Source organism: Podarcis vaucheri, assembly GCF_965113315.1.
Source record: "Podarcis vaucheri genome assembly, chromosome: 1".
NCBI lineage: Eukaryota > Metazoa > Chordata > Lepidosauria > Squamata > Lacertidae > Podarcis > Podarcis vaucheri.
In genome coordinates, this window is record NC_138759.1 from 40,760,268 (window position 1) to 40,786,226 (window position 25,959).

General features: G+C 42.5%; 1 protein-coding gene and 1 long non-coding RNA gene across 16 annotated transcripts in view; one reads left to right on the plus strand and one right to left on the minus strand.

Annotated features, from left to right (window-relative positions):
• Positions 1-25,959, minus strand: part of LOC309542481 (uncharacterized protein) — a 57,868-nt gene that overhangs the window by 30,954 nt on the left and 955 nt on the right. For 5 of the 15 annotated variants that reach the window (XR_014224246.1, XR_014224247.1, XR_014224248.1 and 2 more), the window contains exon 2: positions 23,816-23,932. Coding sequence is in view for 4 of the 15 variants with exons in the window: in XM_082241304.1 (XP_082097430.1) it covers positions 23,816-23,932 (117 nt within the window). In the remaining 11 variants the exon portion in view is untranslated. Of the gene's footprint in view, positions 1-7,447; positions 7,910-8,249; positions 8,365-9,333; positions 9,426-18,641; positions 18,784-23,815; positions 23,933-24,871; positions 24,947-25,182; positions 25,248-25,959 lie in introns of those variants that run through there. The other 10 variants (XR_014224252.1, XR_014224253.1, XR_014224254.1 and 7 more) reach the window with 10 other exon arrangements.
• Positions 1-25,959, plus strand: part of LOC309542828 — a 68,172-nt gene that overhangs the window by 2,104 nt on the left and 40,109 nt on the right. Inside the window, exon 2 of the long non-coding RNA XR_014224460.1 lies at positions 3,577-3,650. This is a non-coding gene — a long non-coding RNA (uncharacterized lncRNA). The remainder of the gene's footprint in view (positions 1-3,576; positions 3,651-25,959) is intronic.

The window sequence follows — 25,959 nt, forward strand, 5'->3', positions numbered from 1 at the left end:
AATCTTAACTAAAGCATCCATAACAGATGGCCATCCAAGCTCCGCTTAAAAACCTCCAAGGAAGTGGAGTCCACCACCTCTTGTGGGAGTCTGTTCCACTGACAAACAGCTCTTACCATCAGAAATTTCTTCCTGATGTTTTGTCGGAATCCCCCTGTTTGCAACTTGAATCCATTGGTTAGGGTCCTGCCCTGCAGATCAGGAGAAAACATGCTCGCTCCATCTTTCTTGTGACAGCCCTTTAGGTATTTGAAGATGGCTATCATATCTCCTCTCAGTCTCTTCTTTTCCAGGCAAACATACCCAACACCCTCAGTCATTCCTCATAAAGCTTTCTTTCCAGACCATTGATCATTTTGGTTGACCTCCTCTGCACACATTCAGTGTCAATATACTTCTTAAATCGTGGCACCCCAAACTGGACACAATACTCCAGGTGTGGTCTGACCAAAGCAGAACAGAGTGGGGCTATTAATTCCCTTCATGTACTACTAAGCAAGCCAGGTATCCCCCATCTTATATTTGTGCAGCTGGTTCTTCCTACCTAAGTACAGAAATTTACATTTGTCTCTATTGAAAATCATTTTGTTAGTTTTGGCCCAGTTCTCCAATCTGTGAAGGCCGTTTTGAATCCAGATTCTGTCCTCTGTGGCATTAGCTACCTGTCCCAGTTTGGTGTCATCTGCAGATTTGATCATCATCCCCTCAATTCCTTCGTCCAAGTCATTTATAAAGATGTTGGACTACAATGGGCCTAGGACAGAACCCTGCAGCACCCCACTTGCCACTTTTTCTTTTCCTATCTTGGGCTGCAGCTCCCTCCTTGCATTGTTTACTCTGTTATCATCAGGTTGGGCACTGCTTTCCTTTTTGGTGAAGAAAGGGGAAAAGTAGGTGTTGACCAGTTCTGTTTTCTCTCTGTCACCCTATAGCATTTCTCCATCATCTCCACGCAAAGGACCTAGTACTTGCTTGTTCTTACTCTTGCTTCAAACATAGTTGAAGAAAACTTTTCAATTATTTTAAACCTCTCTTGCAAACCTGAGTTCCGCCTGAGCTTTAGCTTTTCTGACCTTGCTGCAACTGTTAGATAATGACTGTGGTGTCTTTAGGATATATGGTTTTATTAACACATATCCACAACCTGAGTATATGATGGATGGTCTCACAAAATTAACACCCTGAAGATCTTGCTTCCTCATTCAGTTCCTATGGGATCCCTAGTCCAGCTCACAGCAGGACATGTCTGTCCCCAGCTTCTTCCAGCCTGCTCTCTCACACAACTCTCCATCCCAGCCTCCCTTTAGTCTTTTGTTCACCATCACTTAGTTGTAGCTATTACAACCTTGCTCATTATTTTAGGTGCTGATGAGGCACTGACTGGATATTGTTTCTGTATGGTCCTTGAAGGATCACTACAACCTTTAGCTCCTGATGCAGGGAGTCAGAGTTCTTAATATGCAGATTGAACCTAAAACTTACTTTCCTTTGATTGACATTTTCTCCCAGATACCATCTGTTTTTGTGAAGGAGATGGTGATTAAGACCTTGGGAAGGTCCCACAGTATGGAATTCACTTCTCCTTGGCACTCGGCTGATTAAAGCCATTGTCCCACATATGTTTTGAGTGTGTCCTGCTACTTTCAGAGCAGAGTGACTACTAAATTGGTCTGGACATTGCCAAAGCATGTCATTTTGCCCATTTCCCATTAGCAAGATCAACATATGAGTGAAGACAATGATAGTAGACAAATGATAGTAGACAAAGACAAAGCTCACCCGTGACAGTTTCATAATCACTATCCAGCATTTCTTTCCATTTGTTACATGCAAAGTCAAGCAGTCTTGAAAGCTGTGATATCTCCAGTAAGGAAAATGGAATTTATAGCAGTTAAGTTTCTCATCACTGAACAACTCACATGAAAATACCCATTGCAGGCAGAAGAAAACACCCATAACCTCTTCACCCCACACCCAGAGTCAAAGGTGTTGCTCATGTTAGGGTTCTCCTTCCTGAAGACGAATAAAGAGATAGCTGAATTTTCTCAGTGACATCTAATTTTATCATCCGGTTGATTTCAGCATCTCCTTGGTTCCCTAGTGCTAATGGGGCTTAAATGGCACATATATTTTTGGCAGCACATTTGGATCTATATTACATGATGTATTATATCCATAATGTATCCAAGCTCATTAAACACCTCATCAAATTCTTTAAGAATATCTTCTCCATTCTATTCAGGAGACATGTTATATATTCATTTGACCATTTCCAGCCTGCCCTTCAACCTAAGCAAACATGAAACTTCCTTTCCCAATATTTCACATACCACTGAGTGATATCGGTTCTTATATAAATATGCTATTAGAATTTTGCTAGTGGTCTCATTCGGAACCTCCTGCACGAAATAAGTTTAGTTTTATAAGTGAGGCACATGAGTAACTAATCTTCATTACAGTCTGCTTTCGTTCAGTTTTGAAATTCACATTTCCTCTGTATCTGGTTTCACATGCTAATTCCAAGTTCCAAGCTTCATTCTGCATATTTGTTGAAACCTAATAAAAATAATATCTCTGCCTCATCATCACCACAATCATCTTCAGTGGACTGTGCTTGATTTTTCTTTTTTGTGCTTTTGCAGAAGCAAATTGTGAAATGGTTGCTTTATAAAGGAAATCACTTTATAACTTGTACTGGGTATCCTATTTGCAACATGTACAATTCTTTTGCATTCATCCACTTGCCTTCTCCTTAGTGAAGTCAGGTAAATTTTCAGAAGGACCTCTCCTGATCAGATTATCAACTGCACAAGAATTCTGATATGTCACTTTCTAATTTCATGAGTACCAGTCTCAGCTGGCACTTTTTTTTTTTTTTTTTGGAGACAAATATAAAACTAAATGTATTCAGTTTTATCAACTGTTTTGGATGGTAAATCTAGTAAATTGAGTGGTAAATCCGTATTGCTTCTGGGTTTGTAAAAAGGGATGCAGATGGGATATTTAATCATCACCAGTATGAGGGGGCAGGATAGCAGTGACCCTTGATACTTGTATAGCCCTGATGTGGCTAAAATCTGGTTTGACTAAACACAATGGAAAAGCATGGGAGTAGAGCTATTTGCAATGAATTTATTTCATTGGTCTCAATGGGACATAGTCAGCACTTTGTATATCCAAAGCATCATCATCACCAGCCTTCAGCTGGCTTGCCTTCAGGACAGAAGCTTCTAAAGTATTATTTTATTCATCACATCTCCAAAACTCTGCTTTTGTGTGGCTTCACCAAAAAATGGGAATCCCTTGAACTGATAAGAGTCACTAAAGTATAATCACATGGCAAGATGTGGTTACTTACCAATCTTTCTGGGTGGGGAAAGATGTTCAGTTCCCTCAGGACTATAACATGGATTTTGACTTAACTTTCTGTGATAGCCATACTCAAATAATAGATGCAGCATTCTCATAAAGATTTTGGTAGATGCCGACTTTCAGAATGCAAGATTTGTAGCAGCATAAGAAGAGCTCTTAACTGCGTCTTTCTTCGTATTTATTACTTCTGCATTTTAATTTCAGGTTTAAATTAATAACTGATTTGCCTCATGGAAGTCCGGTGGACTGAGGGAATTACATCTCCGGTCTCTTCACAGGTAGCCTACCTAATTAAAATATGACTCAAGGTATTACAAGTTAGCTTCCTTTGAATTAAAATATTCTGTTTCTTTCCTTTGTTTGAAAAAGTATCCCCCCACTCCCCACTCCTACTGTAGGAGGATGCATGTGTTACTATAGACTCACATTTCATATGGGACTAATTGCCACTGGCTTAGGGCTGCTTGTCAAAATGCTCCCTCTGTATTCTCTCTTGTCTAAAGGCCAAATCATTGTGGGGGGACATGAGGTTAAGGCCTTCGCTGTATCATTGTTTAACCAAATGCTTGTTCTCAGTGGAAGTCCTTCATAATCCCTGCTTCTTACCAGCATTTTATGTGGCGCGTCTGATGTTAACAGCATCATATTACCTCCAATTTGCTTTGTTTGATATCCTCGTTGCGAACAGCAATCTCTTCTTAGAGCCTAATTTCGATATACTAACCCACAGCAGGGAAGGCTAATGGCACTAGGTGACTTTAGTAGCTGTACTTTATTCCCCCCCTTCCCCTCTACGCTACAACCAGTTCTCCTGCCAGGTTGGAACGGCTTTCCCCCAAATGCATAATGGTCACCACCCACTGAGATCTAAGTCAGCCCTTGCTTCCTTGGATCCTGGCCAGATTCACACTGCTGAGAGTGGCACTTTGCTTCTTCCTCTGATGTGGAAAAGGGACTTTTAACAGTCAGCAAATCTCCCTAAATTGACTCTCTTACAGTGGGATGCGAGTAGGAAACGTCCCTTAGAAGAAGAAATTGTTCGTATCTCTGTGTAAATGATATGTCAAAGCTGAGATCTAAAGGGAAATTTTCATAACCAGATTAATAATTCTTTGTAGTTTAATGGGCAGCTAAATTCCCAGTGTTCCACTGAGGCAGTTCTGTAAATAGTGGCTCCCCTGCCCCATCCTGTTCAAATAATATTTCAAAACTTATAATCTGGTGATGCACTGCACCTTGTCAGAAACTGTGCATAACGCCCCCTCCCCAAGAGAAACAAATAGGCTGAAAAGGCAATGCTGCAAGACCCTCAAGTCTCACTAAGGCAATACTTCCTTCAGCACAAGCGTTTCTGCTGTGCCAGATGGAGCAATCTCCTATTTTCTCCCCCTGCATGGTGTCCTGGGGGGTTCTCCCAACCCACCCAAGAGCTCATCAGGATGGCTCAGGGGCACATGGGGAGAGGGGGGCAGAGGGGAATCCCTATTGCCCTAGTTGGACTCAATGCACTGGCACCAGCATTTGTTTAGTTGAACTTGGCACACTATTATTTTTATACTGCTTTTAACATATACATTGTATACCACTTAGTACCACCTACAGCAGTGGGATGGAGTTGGAAGGGTGAGAACAAGGAATGAAAAGTGGGACTCGCAGCAAAACATTGCACTATGGATCATTGGGGGGGCAGGTGTGTGTGTTAGCCAGTCAGCCATGCCCTCTTCCAGGGCACACCATTTAATTCCATTCTCCCCCAGTTTCCCATATTACCCTCCCTAGTTCCATCAGTGAGCCAGTATTGCATGGCCACTGAACATGTTTACTCTTTGTCATTGGACACTTTTGGGGGAGAGTTAGGCATGAGTGGTGACATTTGGTTACACAAGGGTAAGCATGGAAAATAACTTTGCTTATACTATATAGGATTTACTGTAACCAAATGGGGCTCTTTTGCCCCCTGCCTACCAGTGAGCCCAACATTCAGATTACAGTGGTACCTCGGGTTACAGACGCTTCAGGTTACAGACTCCACTAACCCAGAAATATTACCTCGGGTTAAGAACTTTGCTTCAGGATGAGAACAGAAATCGCGTGGCAGCGGCGCAGCAGCAGCAGGAGGCCCCATTAGCTAAAGTGGTGCTTCAGGTTAAGAACAGTTTCAGGTTAAGAACGGACCTCCGGAACGAATTAAGTTCATAACCAGAGGTACCACTGTACCAGCCTATAGTGGTTCTATGCAAGCACTCTAGAAAGGTTTCTGTGGCATAGAAAGTGTGTGTGTATTAGAATAGGAATGTGGTGTCCTTCTCTGACTTCATCTCTGCTAATACATCACAAACAATAATAAAACCTGAAAGCCTCATTATCACCTCATTCACTGGCAAAAACAAGTGGTCCATCTATGACCTAGGTGCTCCAGCAGATGGAGGGGCGGAAGGCGACACCTGTACTGAGTTGGGAATGCTCCTTTTACCACCATTTTGACAATGCTGCTCTTTGAGGATGGTTGGCTTCCAGAAGTTATCAGGGAAAATGGAAGCACCTAAGTCAAGCTTCCTCAACCTGTGCCCTCCAGATGTTTTTGAGACTACAATTCCCAGCATCCCTGACCACTGGTCCTGCTAGCTAGGGATCATGGGAGTTGTAGGCCAAAAACATCTGGAGGGCCAAGGTTGAGGAAGCCTGACCTAAGTAAAGCCTAAGGAATTTGGGGGAGTGGGGAGACTGAAGGGAGCAATAATTGTCAGTGCTAATGTGGGGCACAAATTTGCATGGTGACCACATTTTGGGTCCCCCCATCTTCTGAGTCTCCATATGTCTGTTTATAAAATAGTCCTGTCAATTTAAAGAAATGCAATAAACGCTTCCTCAGATTTGTGAGAATTTTCAGAGGGTCCCTGATTATGGCACAAATGGCAAAGCAATTATGAGGTGAATAAGCATTGTCCGCCATTAATGACTTCAGAACACAAACCTTTTTATTTGCGTTCCCAGTTACGGAAGGGAGGCTTATGAAGCAAAATCACATTTTAACGAAGGAAAATAATGCATGGCCTCATTTTTTAAATTTATTTTTTATTTTTAGGGATTTAATCCCCTGGACATTGCTCCCTTGTGGCTCACAAAAATATGACAAGAAAGCTAAAAATTTCATTTGCAAAAGGAAGTACCTCAGGCAGACCTTGGAATTATACCTTTTAGAGCCTTCTGGAAACAAGTATCTTTTGTGGGGTCTTGAGTATTCTGTGGCAGTACTTTACCAGGCATTCTCTAAATGATTTTAATGTTGTTTTTACTCAGCTTTTACTGTCAGAAAGCAGCTTTCATCACTAGGCCGGGGCCCTCCGTTCAGCATTTTTAGAGCAGTCAGGGGTGAGGGTATGGAATTCCCTTGCTGTTCTTAATAAATTGCAAGTTGGCTGTTCAGGACTGTCCGTTGTTCCCTTTGCAGCAACAGATCATGGACTGATAGTAAATCAGAACCAGTATGTTTTCTTAATTTTACATTTGGGCTAAGTTAATCTATTTAATAGGAAAAACATCTGGCCTAGCTGTGCTTTTATTCTGTTCTTTACAGCAGGAACCTCACCACCATGGGACTAGTGGAGTCAGACAAGGTCAACATTTCGTAGTATACCTGCATGCAGTTAATAGTGAATATATGTGAGCAGTGCAGAGCTTACACACACACACACACACACACACAGAGAGAGAGAGAGAGAGAGAGAGAGAGAGATTTTATGGGCACCACATTAGTGATAAAAGGTTGCTCTCATAATCAGCTGCAGTAAATTCAGGCTTGGTAGAGAATCGGAAATCTGGGGGCATAAATTTGCCGATAGTTGATATAATATAAATAAGGTCATTGATAAAAGAATCGAGGTGTTCAAGTACTGTGAATCATCTGAAATTTAAAATATTCAAATATCTGTGTCCAAGCTTGTACTCATACATCATACATAGTAAAACATGCATTGTGTGGAATTTTTCTCTTCTATCAGATTTAATATCCCGAATATACCGCAGGAGATGTAAAAAATGTGTAAAGTGCTTTGTTCAATTTAGGATTCTTAAAACAGAGAAATATATCATTTATTGGACCAGTTATAGTGGTTTAAAGTGTTCTGAAAGCCTCTGAACTACACAAATCTCCAAAAGTACATATAAGCAAGTTTATACAGTATAAAGAAAATTCAGTAATGAAGATGATTTTTGTTATTTTTTCTGGAGTTCTTGTTTTTTAGCTGTTCAGCATTTCTCATCACTTGTGGGTCAAACAAACTAATTATAACCTCATACAGAAATATCACTGGAACAGAGCCATTGACAAAACTAGGTCTGTCCTACATTACTGTGTTTTGCCACCTTTTTTTTTTACACAGAAAGCTTCAGAGAAAACACATTTTTTTTGGCCATCTTTCTGATATTGTGGTGATGTCCATATTCACAAGTTAGGTTTGCCAGGCAAACGCATGCAGGAAGCTGCTTGGGTCAGTTTGCATGAAGTTGTTAGAAGTACACCTGACTTTGTACAAACCTGTGAATAAAAGATAATTTCTTTTGAGCATGTGCAGAGTAAAATCATTCATCCTGTGTTGAATGAATGCCCAGAACGTAAACCCTGTGTTAGTGGAGGGACGCCTGTATATCCCAGCCAGACAAGCAAAGCAGTCCAGTGCTCCCCATGCTGCAGTTGGAGAGGTGGGCATTGCAATGAGCAATATTGGGCATCCTATTGCTCAGCATTCCCAGCTAAGCCAGATTCTCACCAGCTGCCACTGACTTCCCGCTTTTGCCTGCTCAGTGTGGACCCTGATCCCGTCTCACTGACATGTGCACAGCAGTCAACCTGGATGAGGTCCAGCTATCCTGCCCACCTAGCCCACCTTCTGCAGTGTGGATGTGGCCGTGGTCCAATTGTTCTCTCTGCACCATCTTCTGCAGTTGCTGCGTAAGACAGGGCTGCAAATATGGCGGTGGCCGGAGGGTATGCTGGTGAGGAGAGGAAGCGGAAGTCAGGCTCGTACCCTTAAAACCCAGCAGTTACCTTTTCTGGAAATATATGCCAACAGGAAACATGGGATGCTACAAAAGTAAAAGTAAAGGTGGAGGACCCCTGGACGGTTAAGTCCAGTCAAATTTGACTATGGGGTGCAGCGCTCATCTCTGCTTTCAGGCCAAGGGAGCCGGCGTTAGTCTGCAGAGAGTTTTTCTGGGTCATGTGGCCAGCATGACTAAACAGCTTCTGGCATACAGGACACTGTGGTGGAAGCCAGAGCACACAGAAACACCATTTACCTTCCTGCCGTAGTGGTACCTATTTATCTACTTGCACTGGTATGCTTTTGAACTGCTAGGTTTGCCAGAGCTGGGACTGGCAACGGGGGCTCACCCCATCACACAGATTCAAACTGCCAACCTTCCGATCTGCAAGCCCAAGAGGCTCGGTGGTTTAGACCACAGTTCCACCCGCGTCCCACTACGAATAACAACAGCAGCAACCAAGATACTTTTAAAACAAACCTGAAAAGAAAGAAAAATGGAAAAGAAATATGAACTCCTGTCTCTGCCTTGATCAAACTTAGAGGAGTGTTATGGCATCAGACCTTCTCTGCTGTCAAAGCTATTCCTGCTTCCTCTGCTTAGCTTTTCAGATTCTGTGAACTTCATTCAGGGTTATCATGAGGCAATATGGGAAAGCAGAAATAAACTTTCACATAGCCTGGGGGCTTAAAAAGCCCTTCCCAAATATGCAGTATGTTAGGGGACTTCTGCTCCCCAAAGTAATGTTACTGTTTATGCATTCCTGACTCAAAGTTCCTTTTAACTGGGTCTCAGGGAGGTGTGCATAAACAGCAGCATTATTTTAGTCAGCAGGAATTAATTATTGAAATCAATTATTGCTTCTTTCAGACTGCTGAAGTCAGTCCACAGTAAGCTGACTAAAAAAAAAATACTTGCCTTGTTTGCTGCCTTCGTGTGCAAAGACAAAAATAAATGAAAAAACAACGGACGGAAGCTTCTGATGTTCACTCTCTTCCATCACATAGGTTCTTAAAAAGAAAAGGGGAAAAATGTTTTACCTGGCTCCTTGTTTGTATTGTCAGGAAATCAGGCCATAGACCTTTGATTAAGTTATTTTGCTCCAGGGTACATTTTTAGAAATAAAAAACACACACTTCTGCTTTGCTGAATAGGGGGTGATGAGACTGTGATCTCTGTAATGGGATATTATGTGCTTTTGACCCACACACTTGTCCCAGGTCAGTTGTCTTCCTAACAACTGAAACATGAGCCCTGTTTACGTGTTACTTGTGTGCAAGGAATACGTATGTAGAGAGGGGAGTGGGGCCAGACCTTTAGCCCCACCCCAAGAGGCAGGGAAGCATTAAACAAGGATCCTGAGGTAGTTTTGAGATAGACTTACAGAATTGCAGAGTTGGAAGTGACCCAAAGGGCTGTGTAGTCCAGCAATGCAAGAATCACAGAGCTAATGAAGGCAACAAAACTGAAATTCAGTCCATATAAGACGAGTGGCCTTGCCCTTGCCCTGGTAGTGATGTGTGACATTGGGAACATGGATGAGCAATGCCATGTCAATGGTACTGCCTGAGTAGTCCTGAGCCCTAAGATCCACTTGAGAGGCCACTCAGGTTGATAAATTTAGCAGTAGCAAGGACTGGACCTTTTTATGATGGCCCCAGACTTGCAGAATTCCCTACTTCAAGTTCTCTACTGAGCCCCAACTCCTGCCACCTTTGAACAGTCCCTAAATACTTTATAACCTTGCCACGCATTTACTGCTGGCCCTCTATATATGATTGATGTAGCTGGTAGGGAAGCATGGGCAGAGGGGTGTTGCCTACCTGGGTCCCCAATGCCACACATCACTGCTGGTTACTGGGAGGGGCAAGGCAGTGCAGGCACAATGGCAGAGCCAATCTGGATACTCCAGCTGCTGCGCTCACACCGAGCTTCCTGCTGCCTTGCCCTTTGCCCTCCTGCTAACCGGACGTGACGGGCAGCATTGGGAAGCCAGGTGAGCTCTGCTGCCCTGCCGGTTTCCACTGTGTAATTGCATCTGTTGTTTTATGTGTGTGTTCAACTGTTTGAACATTTTTTTTATTGTAAGTCATCTTGTGAGGGCTTATTCTAAAGTCGGGGTGGAAATAAAACAATATCAATACAAGTTAGTTCTTGAGCAGTGACACACAAAAAAGCTGTAACCAATTTTTTAAAAATAACAAAAATAACAAAATGCTTGTCATAATCATGGGCGATTTGAGTTTGTTTATGTGGAGGGTTTGTATATTATGGGAAACCGGGTATGTGTGTCCTCTATGCACAGATATATATTGTACATCTTGCCCCTGGGCTTTGTATCTGTGTTAGGGATGGAGGGCAGATTTTACCCTCCACACAACAGTAACATTAGGTACAGATTTTGCATTTCCCCATAGGAGTTCCCAGAGGCGGGGGAAAAAAATAAAGGAGTGCACTTGCAGATACAGTTGTTGATAGAGTAAGCACATTTCTGTCCTGATAACCCCAGCACTGAATAAAACCCTTTCTCCTAAAAATAGGTCCCTGTTTCAACAATGGCTGTTTCAAATCTGCTGCAGCCAGAATTTCCTTCAGCCACCAAAATATTCCTGTGAGTATTACTTGTTTAGGGTTTTTAGGTTACCTTAGGGCTTGAACTTGACATGAAGTGCAAGGAGTAACAACACAGATGCTACCATCTTGGGAAATTTAAGAGATCAGACCTCCCTTAACACCTGGTCTCATAACCCCTGCATTCTATGAGAGGATTTTGTTGCAATGAATTTATTAGGCCTTGTTGCTGCACAGTGTTTGCTGAACAGATACAATATATGCGCTGGTACGGCAGCTATGCTATTTGTATGCAATCAGGTGCTGTTTGCCCTGGGTATAAAGATGCCATAGTGGTCTGTTGTTTGTTAACTAGTTACTAACACACTAAATAGACATTCATTCATTGAAATATTCATTTAGTGATTCAGGTTTTTCTAATGTCTTGTCAATTTGTTTGTTCAGTGAGCAGCTTAATAGTATTTTAATATCATGAGCTAATGGATGCAGAATGCTGAAATTAAAGGATAAATAAGGATCAATTCCTCCTACTAATCCTATCAATTCCTTTATAAATGTTCCCTCCCTTAAGATTTACATACAGATAATGATTTCAGAAAAAATTAAATATCTCTAAGTAAGCCTGACAAAGTTACTCTGAGATTGTTCAGAGTTAATCTTACATTTATTATAAGAACCTTTTGTTTCTGTCTTTATTTTATGAATAGAAGTATGCTTCTCTGGAACAAGCAACATAGTGATAAGGAAGATAGAAAAATCTAAGAGTGAACAGAGTGAAATTTCTCTTGCCCCCACAGATCTCCCATTACACATGAAGGACATCACCTGATTTCTTATTATTTGACATTTCACATTAATGTGCACAAATGGGACATTCGGCAGTCTGATAATACTTAGCTGAGAGTAAGTCTAATTGAGTTCAATGTTTCTCGGTAAGCATATGTATGATCATAGCCATGCAGTGTAATCCTATATCTGTATCTATCTACACAGAACCTCTGTGGAACTCAATGGGACATACTCCGAAGTAAGTGGGTTTGGAATTACAGCCTTGGTGACTTGTATATAATGAAGTGACCGCATTACAGTATTACATGCTAGCAATCACTTTCTAGTGACCAAGTGCATTTGTGAACCAGCCTTGAATAGTCCCGGCTTGTTTCCGGATATATAGGATTATGCAGTTGCATTTCTAGGTCGGATAGTACGTCTTCCAGATATATTTATCCCCACACTTTCAGAAATCAGCAAATGGGTAAGGAAAGTAAGCTCACATTCCTTCCTCTTTGTCCCTGCTTCAGCTATCCTGATTGAGTGTCGGCTTCAGATTTTGGAGGGTCTTTGGGCAAGACATTCTCCATGGGCTCCGTTCCTCAATGAGACAAATGGTCTCATCAGCAGGTCTGGTGGGATAGGGCAGTGGTGAGGACAAGGGTATGTGACTGCACCAGCAGAGCCATCCAGCACTCCTACTGGGATTCCCATGCATCCCTGATCTTGCTACCATCCTATCCCACTCCAGGTAAACAGCAAAGATGCTGCTGTTGGGAGGGTGGCTCTGCAGGACTGCCCCACCCCACCAGCCAGGCCTGCTGCTCATTCCTGCAGCAAGTCTCTGGGGCTCTTTTCAACTAGGCTCTTGCTGGAACATGGATCCTTGGTAAATGCCCAACCATGCTGAGACTTGGTGACAGAATTAGCAATTGATAATGTAAATGTGTCTTGCCACTGAGTGAGAGAGAAGAGGGAGAAGTAGTTTATCTTGAAAGAGCATCCATTTTCTGTCTTGTGTCTATCTAAACTGCCATTCAACTATTGTTTAACCCTTGTCTATGTTGTGTGTGTGTGTGGGAGAGAAAGAGAGAGAGAGAGAGAGAGAGAGAGTGTAAGGACATGAAACATTGAGTCTATGCCTTTTTTCCTTTGCCTCTCAGTTTAATATTGTGTGTACACTGCCTTGCAGTTCACATTTGACAGTGCTGTAAGTAATTCATCTTCTGTTTTCTTGATAGATTACTTTACACCTGGTTTGTGCTTGCCCTGCCTTTGCTTCCTGTAGTTCTGCTAAAAGTACTGGATTAAACAAACATAATACATCATCTCCATACCATCTAACATTTGACAAGGGAAAATAGGTATGCTTGTTTTACATGAAGTGAACAAGGGATTCATAGTATAGCAGTTAGCAAATCAAAGGAGAAGGCCACTTCCATCGGGTTTAATGGCAAATGTTTGATGTGTTAACTTTAAATTATATATTTCCTTACACCTGAGAATCCACATCTGTACAATCAAATTTGCACATTTAAGGTCACAGTGCATAATGTTCAGAAGGGTTATGCTATTTAGTTTCTGAGAATATTAGATAGTTTTGTGCCAGGTAAAACAGGTTGCTGACATATGAGATACTGCATTACTTAAATGTTCAGTAGATGCAAGTAACATGTACATAGAATGAGAAAATAGAGAATCGACACAGCTGGAAGGTATCTATCTTCAATCTTTTCTGACCTATTGCAACTTCAAAACTCATTTCCAAAGGACACACAAACTATTCTTCATACACTTACAGTTTTGCTGTGCATAGAGAGTATCGATCATGCAAAATTCTTCATTTAATTTTACAAGATTTATAGACAAAAAGCTCTAAACAGTTTCCCATAAAACAAGATAAAATATTAACAATAAAAGCAAACTTTGAATCATGGCATTGTAGACATGGGTGTGGCCAGGATTTATTTTAGGGGGCAGAATCGAGATATCTGTGATGCAATTGGCCAGTTAGTAACAGTTGCCTCCCTTGCCCCCCTGGCTACGCCCATGATTGTAAAGTTAGAAGGGATCCAAAGTATCATCTTGTCCAACACCCTGCAATGCAGGAATCACAGCTTAAGCATCTCCGACAGATTGCTATCCAGTCTCTGTTTAAAAAATCCACAATCTTCCAAGGTAGTTCATTCCACTGTTGAACAGCTCTTACCTTCAGAAAGTTCTTCCCAGTGTATAGCTGGAATCTCCTTTATTGTAATTTGAATCCATTGGATCCTACCCTCCGGAGCAACAGAAAATCCTTATGATATCATATTGTATCTCCTCTCACTCTCCTCTTTTCCAGGCTAAACACATCCAGCTCCCTCAACCACTCCTCATAAGGATTCATTTCCAGACCCTTTATCACCTTGGTTGCCTTCCTCTGCACACATTCCAGCTTGTCAATATCAGTCTCCCCTTCTCAGTCACTCTGGAAGCCCTGTTTTGTTTTGTACATTTTAAAATTTCTGATTAGAAAGTTCAAAGAGGGAGGAGCTCCAAGTTACTGCAGAGCATGGAACGTAGAGAAGAAATTCTCCTAAAGACCACATTGATCTACTGGGTATATACTGTATTTTTCGCCCCATAGGGCACACCGCCCCATAGGACGCACCTAGGTTTTTTTTTGGGGGGGGGGAAATAAAGAAAAAAAAAATTTATTCCCCCCCAGGCGCGGGGCTGGCGCGGGGGAAGCCCGAGCTTCCCCCGACCCCAGCCCCCAGAACAGCCTGCTATCCGCAAGCCTAGGGAGCCCGGCGCGAAGTCGCGCCGATCTCCCCAGGCTTGCGGAGAGGTGCTCTTCAGCGCGTCCCAGGCTTCGGAATGCAGGCGGCTCCGCACAGCCATCGGGAGCCCAGCGCGACTTCGCGCCGGGTTCCGGAGGGCTGCGCGGAGCTGGGCGAAGCCTGGGGCTGCAGGCAGCTCTGCGCAGCCGTCGGGAGCCCAGCACGACTTCGCGCTGGGCTCCAGAGGGCTGCGTGGAGCTGGGCGAAGCCCGGGGCTGCAGGCACCTCTGTGCAGCCGTCGGGAGCCCAGCACGACTTCACGCCGGGCTCCGGAGGGCTGCGTGGAGCTGGGCAAAGCCCGGGGCTGCAGGCACCTCCGTGCAGCCATCGGGAGCCTAGCACGACTTCGTGTCGGGCTCCGGAGGGCTGCGCGGAGCTGGGTGAAGCCCGGGGCTGCAGGCAGCTGCGCGCAGCCATCGGGAGCCCGGCACGACTTCGCGCCGGGCTCCCGAGGGCTGCGCAGAGCTTCCTGAAGCCTGGAGAGCAAGAGGGGTCGGTGCGCACCGACCCCTCTCGCTCTCCAGGCTTCAACAAAAGCCTGCATTCATCCCATAGGACGCACACACATTTCCCCTTCATTTTTGGAGGGGAAAAAGTGCGTCCTATAGGGCGAAAAATACGGTAAAGGGGAAGGTAGGTTTTCAAGTAATCTGCCCCCGAGCACCCCCAAATTATGCATCTGTTCCTTCAAGGAGAGTGTAACCTCATCCAGGACAGCAGTGTACTAACTTCTTGGGCTCAGGAACCACTCACACACAGTGTCCGTTTTGCCAGAAATCGTATGTATTTTATTAGCCCACATTTAGCTCACCACTGCATCTATGCATCGGTACAAGGCCTTATCACCCTGTCCCAATTCAGATGTTACAGAGAAATAGTTATTATCAGTGTACTGATCTCACATGCCTCCAAAACTCCTAATGACTGCTCCCTGTCTTGCTGTAGATGTTAAATAGCATCAGCGACAGTATAATGCCCTCTGGCACCCAAGAAATGCCTTCAGCACATTTAGTGTACTGTATATGCAGAAAGGGCAAATGACTGTTGATTTTCAAAAGTCCCCTTGGTTGTTACAACATTTCAAAAGATAAAGGAGGGGGCCAAGGTGCCATTTCAAAAGTGCAGAAAAATAAGCATTTTATGACATGATATGTTTTTAAGATCCCCCCCCCCTTCTCAGAGGCACTGATGTACAACCCTGTTTTGAAATAACCGTGTAGGGTATAGTGCTTTACATCGAAGTGCCCCTGAGGAAGAATATCTTCAGGACGTGCTGGGCTGTTAAAATGTTTGCTTCTGTACACCTTTCAAATTCCATCTCTCTGTTTTCTCTGTCACATAATTGCATCTGTCTTAGAGGAGGAACCTGCTGTTTATACAGAAGCAGCCTACCTGGCCCTGAGATCCCTGAGGGCCAATTCACATGACCACTTCTGTGTTATCATTAAGTACACAAGAAGCAAAAGTTCAGCGCATGGTTTGAAAGCATTGGCATAAGGTTTTTGTGAAGTCTGTTCACAAGTTGAAAGGTTCGTATTCATTTCTTTAATTCTTTTTACTTCGTTATGACCATCAGAGCTTAATTTCTGAGGTGTATTTTGGTTCAGACCATTTGAAACAGAAGTGGATGTTGTTTTCTCCCCTTTGCCACTAAAGGACAGAGGCCAGACATTTCTGTCCTCTGAGGAAAAGCCAGAAGATGCCATTGGTGAAATGTCAGAAATAATTAAGAAGAATTCTACTGTTCAGTCTTACAGAAGAAATCTATCTTTTGGGAGAAAAAAACACAGATAAGGGAAATGAGGTGACAGCTTATTTGATGATATTTACAGTTGAATGTGACGTCAATTTGGAAGGGTAGTAGAGATCAATTTTAATGACAGGCAACTAAGCATGCTTATTGATTTGGAGGCCAGCTAGAGCACAAATGGCAATGACCATTAATATACCAGCATCCCAGCCACTCATGCCACAGAAAAATAATTTATACCATTATATTTTTAGAAAGCAAATGGTTTACGACAGGGGCAACCAATGTGGTACTCCCCAGACATTGTTGCACTGCAGCTCCCATCAGCCCCAGTCACAATGGTCATGGATGTTGAGAGTTGTAGTCCAGTAACAACCAAAAAGGCAACCCTGATTTATGGACAAAATTTAGAAGGGAAATTTATAGATCTGCTGATTTTTTAAAATGGATATTATTAAGTATACTTTAAGGTGTAGTTCCTAGCAATATCAATAATACCCCATGTGCAATTGTTTAATTATAAATTATGTGACCCATATATTGGGGCAGTGTAGGACAGTGGTTAAAGTGTTTGGACTGCAGGGAGCCGAGTTCATCCATGAAACGCACTGGGTGATTATGAGGCCATTCACTTCCACTTAGACTAACCTACCACATCGGGTTGTTATGGAGATTGCTGAGGAGAGGAGTCGTGTACACAGATTTCCTTTCTTGGAGAAAAGGTGAACTATGAACGTAATAATAAATATAGGGCTTTTTACAGATGAAGAATCTTTAGAATGAAACAAGAAGATATATGTAGCCAGCCCTTATGGAAATGTCTATATTTTTATACCCAGATCTTCGCTAAAACAGCTTGAATAGCAAGCCACCAATGAAAAACCCTTTCCCCCTTTGCTATAACCAGAGGCTGGGGACAGGTTGTGCTGTTGGCTTCCTTTGAGTTTTATGGGGCACCAGTAGAAAGAGAGCAGGCTAGCAGTCCTATCTAGGAAAGGTCCAACTAATCGGTTTAGCATAAATAATATAACATGTTGTTCAGTGTGTAAACAATGTTTACAGAGGCACAAGAAGCCACCTTAGCTAGCAGTATGGAAGCTCCAGGCTATGGGAATAATTGGGCCTGCAAGATCTTCCCATTTGGCCCATAATGCCATTTTGGCCGACATTTGCCCTACACCTGAAAGACCTGGCTAAGCTGAAAGACACTGGACTGTGCACAGCGCTGTATGCTGAGCTTTGCAAAGCCCAGTGATCAGTGGGTGGGTACAGTAGAGCTTGCAAAGTGCTCTGCACAGGATTTCACAAGACTCAACCTTCAGCTGAGCATTGGATCTTGTAAAGTCCCACACATAGTGGTCCGTAAGACCCTACCAGCTGACTGTTAGATCTTTGCAGGCTATGCCTTTGCCTCCAGAGTTTGGTGTCATTGTGCAAGCAGAAGTTCTTCCACTCATGCAATTATTTAGCTGAATGCCACCCTGTATTGCCTGCTGTGAAGACAGATGCAAATAATAAATTTAGCTTCTCTGCAATTTCTTTATCCTCCCTTAGCACACCTTAGACTCCCTTGTCATCCAAAGGTCCAGCCACTTCCCTAGCCAGTCTTTTGAGGTATTTAAATAATTTTTGTTGTTGGCACTTTGCCAAAGTTTGTTTCCCCTTTTTGTTCTCATTTGGACATGACTTCTGTTATCCAAAAGAAGCCTTCTTCCATCTAATAGTTTATCTGATTCTGCTCATTAACAGAACTGGCATCCTCTTGGTCCTGGGGGTACCATTCTTAATCTGCAACTCATCTGAATGGTCTGCCTGCCTTTGTGGTGTACATTGTAGAGGATGAGAGGGGGAGTCATAGGCTATTGCAGTGGATACGTCTGGGAAAGGGGATTTTACATTTTGGGGTACATCTTCTGCATGGATCGCCTTGCATAAATTGCCTCAGATTATGTTTTTAGGTCCAGCAGACCACTTATATGAGCTTTTAAAATAATGTGTAGATCAGCTCAGACTGTTCTCTTGGGCCTTACGTAGAAGGTTCTGGTTCACAGAAACACTGGGAGATGTTCTTGACCTACTACAGGCTCTAGATTCCCTGCCAGGGGTGTTGCTATTATATCTAATGCATCTACTCTGGAAACCAGGCACAAATATTTAGGACTGTGCTGGCTGATTCATTGTATTTTATCCATTTAGTTCTAAGAACTCTGGTTTAATTTGCTGGCCTCTTTTCTAGATAGCCTTGCCCAGGCAGGTGCATTATGTGGCCCATGAGAGCAGCAAAATAACCAGAATGCACAACGGTGATGAGATAAAATCTGGCCATATCTTTATTGACAGCAGCTGCAGGCAGGGCAAGGGTTGGCATGGCATTGGGTCCCAGGATTAGCTCATCATTCCACATGCCCCATGTTGATGGAATGTGTCCTCTGGGTTTGGGTCACTCTAAACCTATACAACGGGAGTCGAGTAGTGCTGAACCTTGTCGTGGTACAAGCCAAGCAAGCAAGGTCTCACCAGGGTGCAGATTCCAACCAGGCAGACACTGAACCCACACTTGCGTTTGCCATGGTTAATTCTCCTCTCAGGCCCCTTATGGGGGGGGGATATACAATGTTGACCCTGACCAATGCCATTTCCACCCTCATAAAAACAATGTTATTCCGCCTAACAAAGGAAAGACATAATTTCACTGAGGGAAAGTCAGGAATAAAACCCAAAACCAAATGCCAATCAGGGAGAGAGAGAGAACTCTTTCAAGCCCTGTCAACCAGCGACCCAAAATTGCTCAGTGAAGACTCTAACCTGAGGGTGGGGCGGGCAGGAAGCTCTCAAAGCAAAATGGCTGTGAGCTCCAGGGGAAGCAGCCTTATAGATTTTCCCCTCCCTTCTGCAGCAAGGGCTCATGAGACAGCTTTTCCCCATGAGCCCATCACACAGAGAAGATACTGAACAAAACCTTGCCCAGGATTCTGCTCCAATCTATGGACCACAATGCCTCTGGGCAAAGGAGTCCCGTGCTTACTGGGCACAGAACAGGGCTTCTAGATCAGTTTGTCATGCTTATCAATTACCAACTATATCTATCTTTCTCTCTAGCTATCTACACACACACATTCTCTTATTTCCTATTTTCCACATCTTCTGTGGAAGAGAAAATAGCTTCATCTTATTTAATTTAGTGCCTTTATTATAATTGCTTTGTTTTCCCCCCAATCAGAACAGGTATCCTGTTTTAATATGGTGTTCAATACTCTCTGGTCTTGATAAACAGGCTAGAGCTTCCTCTTCTGGTTTATGTTGATCCAATCCCCGTTTTATTTTTCTCTCACTCTGAATTAATTTGCCTTGACTGCTTTTACCCACTCTCAATTAATATATTAATTTACAATAAATTAATTAATCCCCCCCTGACAACTGTTTTAGGGGCACCACAACTCATATTAATGGTGGACTGCCCATTCTAATTAAAATCAATACATGGCCCTTAATGCATTTACTCCTATCTTTACCACGAAAACTAGCTCACCAGGAAGAAGTCATTTAATCACTGGACTGGGTTGATACGTGTGATCTTGGCGAAAGATTAGATGTTTGCATTTTGCAATGCAACTACCAGCATGGCATTCACCATGGAAATATTAAATGAGTAAAGGTATGTGTTTTATTTTTGCTGTAGCAACTTTATGCAGACATTCTAATTCTTACATCCAGGTACATTCCTACTCATACTTGGATTTATTATGTACAGCGAGGACCACATTCATTGAAACATATTGCCCTGCATAACACTTTCAAGAAGTGTTGTCTTCTCCTCTGGACCACTTCCAGAGATCCCTAATTTTCTCCTGATTATGCTCTGTAAGTGTTGGTTTTCTTGGCTTTAGGTAACATTTTGAAATACTCTTTTGACATATTGTATTATTTCATGGTCTTGTACTTTATTATATGTTTGACGTATGGCTTACAAAACACCTTGAGTTTAAAAAGTAGTATACAAGTATACATCTGAATGTATAGGGAAACTTTTTAGGGAAACTTTTTAAGGTTTAATGTTTTTTCTATATTTTTATATATGCTGAAAGCTGCCCAGAATGGCTGGGGCAACCCAGCCAGATGGACAGGGTGCAAATAATAAATTATTATTATTATATTATTGTTATAAGTTTATTAATTAAATAAATAAGCAAGACAGTTTCTTTTGACTACTGGATGACTTTTTCAAATAGATGTGTAGATCCGTAGGCCATTTTGCACACTTACCAGGCTGGCAAGAGTCTCGGAGCAAGCGTGCTCCCTTGCACCGTGCAAATAAAATCTTCCCTTGGGATGAAGGCCAGTTTTAAAATGTAATAGTAGGTAGTTGTAATCATCATCACATGTGAGACGAGAGCTCTGTGGTGACACCCGATTGTACACATGTCCAAGGAATGTTTGTCGGGAGCTCCCATGTTTTAGTCACAGATACAGTATACCGTATTCTTTGCTCTATAAGACGCACCAGACCACAAGACGCACCTAGTTTTTGGAGGAGGAAAACAAGAAAAAAAAAATTCTGAATCCCAGAAGCCAGAACAGCAAGAGGGATTGCTGCGCAGTGAAAGCAGCGATCCCTCTTGCTGTTCTGGCTTCTGGAATAGCTGCGCAGCCTGCATTCGCTCCATAAGACGCACACACATTTCCCCTTACTTTTTTAGGAGGGAAAAAGTGAGTCTTATAGAGCAAAAAATATGGTATATGGTGGAGAAGTAGAAGGTTTCATTTGGCCTGTTAAATGTTTGAACCTTGCTGCAGAATATATGAGAAGTTCATTATGGCTTACTCTCCTCTAGTTCCTAAGGATACTCAGAGTCTTCTGGTTTATGAGGACATTCTACTGCTTATTTTGTCTGATGCCCACCCCAAAAGGTTATTATCCACCATCATTTATGCCATTTCCAGGGTTTTAGGTGCTGATAATTTTGAAAGGCTCCTAATAACTTTGAACGGCAATCATCTACAGAAAGAATTTCAACTCCAAACATCCCATTTCTCCATGTGGCAGTTGAGGGGTTGCTCTCTGGAGAGTTACATCAGGGGACACACACTCCCTAGGTGCTAATTGCTTCTCATTCATACTGATACCGTCCTTCATTTAAAAGCACGCAAGGAGTAATGGCCCAGTAAATCTGAAGGCCAGGCCAGTTGGTGCTTTGAGTGAGATATACTGAGGTAAGAAATCAACTTCTTAGGTTTAGGCGCCTCCTGAGCTTTTTCTTTTTAATCAGACTATTGATTTCCCTCCCAACATTCATTGTCTAAAACTTGATCACTGATATACTTTTCACCTTCCTACAATGAAACACTTGGGAAAGCTCCATAAAATACCTGGAAAATGCCCATTGAAAACACAAATCTACCATTTTTTAGCTGGGAAAAAATAGCTCTCGTCTCATAGGTAAACTATGAGAATTGAGAAGTACATTGCTTTGACATTTATGGGTCCTTTTATGTTGCTGTTTACTACTACAAGCTGTGCAAAGCATAGGGGTCTAGCCATTTAAAATGTGTGGCTCGCCTGGTTTCTTATATAAGAATGTTAAAAGTTACACTAGTAAAGACCTGTGCTGAACAAAAAGTATTACGGAATTCTGTATACATAAATGACTTTTGCTCTCTCTAACAGTGGCTTTTAACTTTTAACAGAATTGTTCCTGCTTCTTGGTGGCTCCACTGGGGTACAAATGAACAACATAAATCATATGTGTGACATCAGCAAAGTTCTGGGCACTGAAAAGAAGTGAAACAATAATTTATTTATTCATCACCATTGTATGCCATGCCCAAGCAGCTTGGAGGAGCCACATACAGGGCTACTCATTCCCTGTGAGGATGTAGGCTTGACAGGCAGAGAGTGTGAGTTACCCAAAGCCATGAAGTCAGCCTTGTGGCAAAGTTATAATTTGAGAACAGTTTCCTCTAGTTCAGGTATACTGCTGTATCTACTACACCACAGTGGCTGTTCAATTGTGGACAAATGTGTGTCTAGAAATATAAAGTGGTACCTCGGGTTACAGACGCTTCAGGTTACAGACTCCCCTAACCCAGAAATAGTACCTCAGGTTAAGAACTTTGTTCTCATCCTAACAGAAATTGTGTGACGGCAGCGCAGTGGCAGTGGGAGGCCCCATTAGCTAAAGTGGTGCTTCAGGTTAAGAACAGTTTCAGGTTAAGTACGGACCTCCGGAATGAATTAAGTTCTTAGCCAGAGGTACCACCGTACAGGCATTTTGCGCGCGTTCAAAGAATGTGCAATCAAGCATGTGAGCATCACTGTGAACCTGAAAGTTGCAGGAAAAGATTGTGGAACCGGGGTAGGGATGTAATAGAGAGTGCTTATGTGCACTCTGACAATGCGCATGAAAACCTGGATCATAACCTGTGCATGTGGTCATAGTGTAGATGAAGCAGCTGTGTGGTAACCCGGATAAACTAGCATTTATGTCTTTTGTGTTTTTATGTTGTAAACCACCCTATGATCATCATATAAAGGGTGGTATTTAAATATAATTTAGTAGTACAGTGGTGCCTCGCAAGACGAAAATAATCTGTTCCGTGAGTCTCTTCGTCTAGCGGTTTTTTCGTCTTGCGAAGCAACCCTATTAGCGGATTAGCGCTATTAGCGGTTTAGCGGATTAGCGGCTATTAAAGGCTTAGTGGCTTAGCGGCTAAAAGGCTATTAGCGGCTTAGTGGCTTAGAAAAAGGGGGGGAGCGAAAAAAAATTGGAACACTCACAAGACGTTTTCGTCTTGCGAAGCAAGCCCATAGGGAAATTCGTCTTGCAAAGCAGCTAAAAAACGGAAAACCCTTTCGTCTAGCGGGTTTTCCGTCTTACGAGGCATTCGTCTTGCGGGGCACCACTGTAGTAGTAGTATTTGTAGGAGTAGGAACACTTAAAGTGTGTTTACCCTTCCTTACACTTGAAAAAGTCTGCTAAACACAAAAGAAAAGTGATGTTTAGAGAGGAAGGGGGGGAAAGCATTAGTTCTTCTTAATATATATTTGTTTAGCCCCCAGCAAACCAAACACCTCAGAAGAGACTGTCTATGTTGACCTTACAGAGTGGATCTTCTCAGGCCTAGCAGAAATCTGCAGTCACCTCAGCAACCTTTTCATGGGAAGCAAGGCTGGGTTTGGGTGGGGACATGCCAGCATCTCTCACACACACACACGCACGCACACACCGAGCTACTGCGGGGTGTGCATAGTTCAAAAACACGGCTGCAATGGGTTCTGTGAGCCAGTTAACCAAGTGCAGTCTCCTGCCTGTGGCTGGCATGTGCTGAGATCACTGCTGGATTGTACCATATATGGGGCTGTCTCTGGTTTACCACAATTCTGTTCTCTTTGCTCAAAATAAAGCCAAATAACATACAGTTATGGGACATGTGTAGAGTAACAGTTGAACCATACTACATGGCAACACTTGGCTACTCAGTTTACCTTGAAGTGGCCTTCTGGAGCTTGTTGGTGACTTGTCCAGGTGTATTTCAGGGTAGCATCACACAGCCACTCCCAGAAAAGATGACCCTGGTTCTCTTTTGCACAGGTTCTGATGGCCTTGGGAAGGAAAGAAAGGGGTGTTAACCGCGGATAGTTGTAATGGTGGTTTGTCTTGCTTCCTGATGATTCTCTTTCTCACAGGACTGTTGGTAACAGTGAGCTTTGGGAGGATGGAGTTCTTAAGCCTTTTTTAAAAAAGTATGAATATCACACTTTTCAAAACAAACACACACATACACACATGTGATTTGGACTAGCAATGGGGAAGAAGTGAAATTTGTTTTGTATTTTAATGCAAACTTCTGATATCTTCATTTTTCCAAATTTTGTGATGCTGTTTTCCAACCAAGTAGGCATGTACAAAAATATGTTTATTAGGGGAAACTGTGCATTAAAAAATCCATATATTAGGGGGAAAATATTAAGTCATTGTATAAGGAGGAATTGCTTCCCAAACTGTGTAAATTATGAAAAAGCGCACTGAAATGCTGATGAATTTTTAAGAAGGTATTCCCCTGCCCACCTGCCCCCAAAAATTGCAAACTGATACAGAAATGTGGAGACTTGAACTTCAGATTGGAAAGATATGAGAAACTGAGACAAGCTGAAATTGACAAATCTGTTCAACCACAGTTGGACCTTGGTTTTCTTTTCTAAAATGCTGAGAGAAACCTTCGCGTGGCTTCACTAAAAGAAGTCCTCTTTTTGGGAGACCCTTCCACCCCTACCCCAGACAAATAATAATATCCATATGAGGAAATATAACCCCTCCAAAAGTATGTAATGTAGTTCCCGAGAATGTAGACTCATGTATGAGTATTCTGTTGAGTATTCAGTACTGAAAGCAGAGTGCTGCATATGCAGAAACTTTTACAAGAGGGATAGACTGTTCTCTTATTGGGTGTTTAGAATGATTTCAGAACACTAATGGCATGTGTCATCAGTTCACAAAAGGCATGGGGAATAAAGCTTTGGTAAAGAAAAATACATATTTACATTTCTTTTGGGCACATAAGTTGGGCACCTTTATTATGAAGAAATGGAGAATCACTAGATGGTAATGAGATTCCTAGAAGACAGAAAATGCCAATTTACCGAAGGAAAAGAGGCAGATGAAAGGAAGATGTAGTCTATTGGAAAAAAATACACATACATTAAAAATAAGGAATACAGAGGGACTGTCAGCCTGCACTGATCAGGTTAGACAGATAGAAATTAATTATATTTTGTCTAAGAGGCTGCCTCTGTAGCCTTGGTCCATTTTAAAAAGCACATTAGAAGATTTTTCAAACTTGCTTTCCAATTACCTTGGATGGCAGGCAAAGTGCTTTGAAACAAAACTCATTTTAAATTGGTAAATGCAACCAATCCCAACTGACAGCATTTTCAAAATTCATAACATTCTGCTACTGGTCAAACTAATTCTAAAGGGGATATACATTATAACAGTCCTTTATTAAGGAGAGCGCAAAGGGGCCAATAGTACAGAGACACGGCAGAAATTTTTAAGACAGATAAGTGTGAAAAGGAGAAATCGGTGGAACGTCTGCTGAGGAGGAAACTATTTTTGAGTCAGAAATAGGCACTGGGAAATTAAACATCTATGCACAGTCTAGGCTTATTTTGTTGGCAGTTATTTGGACTGCTTCTACTCCTTTTGTCCCCTCTGAACAAATATATGAAGAAATTGCAATATATGTATCTTTGAAAAAGATATACATGGCATTTCTGTCATGGAAGCCTTAGAAGACACACCAGTCAGCAGACAATAACAAATACAACTAATTCTAGTACCGAGTAGTGATTAAACTATACAGTGAAAATGATCCACACTTTCTAGTAAGACTATGTGGTAACTCCAAATGGGCCTTGAATCAATTTAGGCCAATTTGGTTTGACCTAGGGTTTAGCTAGAATGAGTTCAGGAAGCCCCAGATTACCCTGGGTCAGATCAGGTCCACCCTGAGTGATCTGGGCATGTCAAGGGGGGCTGCTGGGTGGTGAGCAGTGGTGGAAGAGATGCACATGGGCAGCCTACATATGTCTTCTTCTCCCATGTTTATTTGGGGTTTTAAACCCTAATT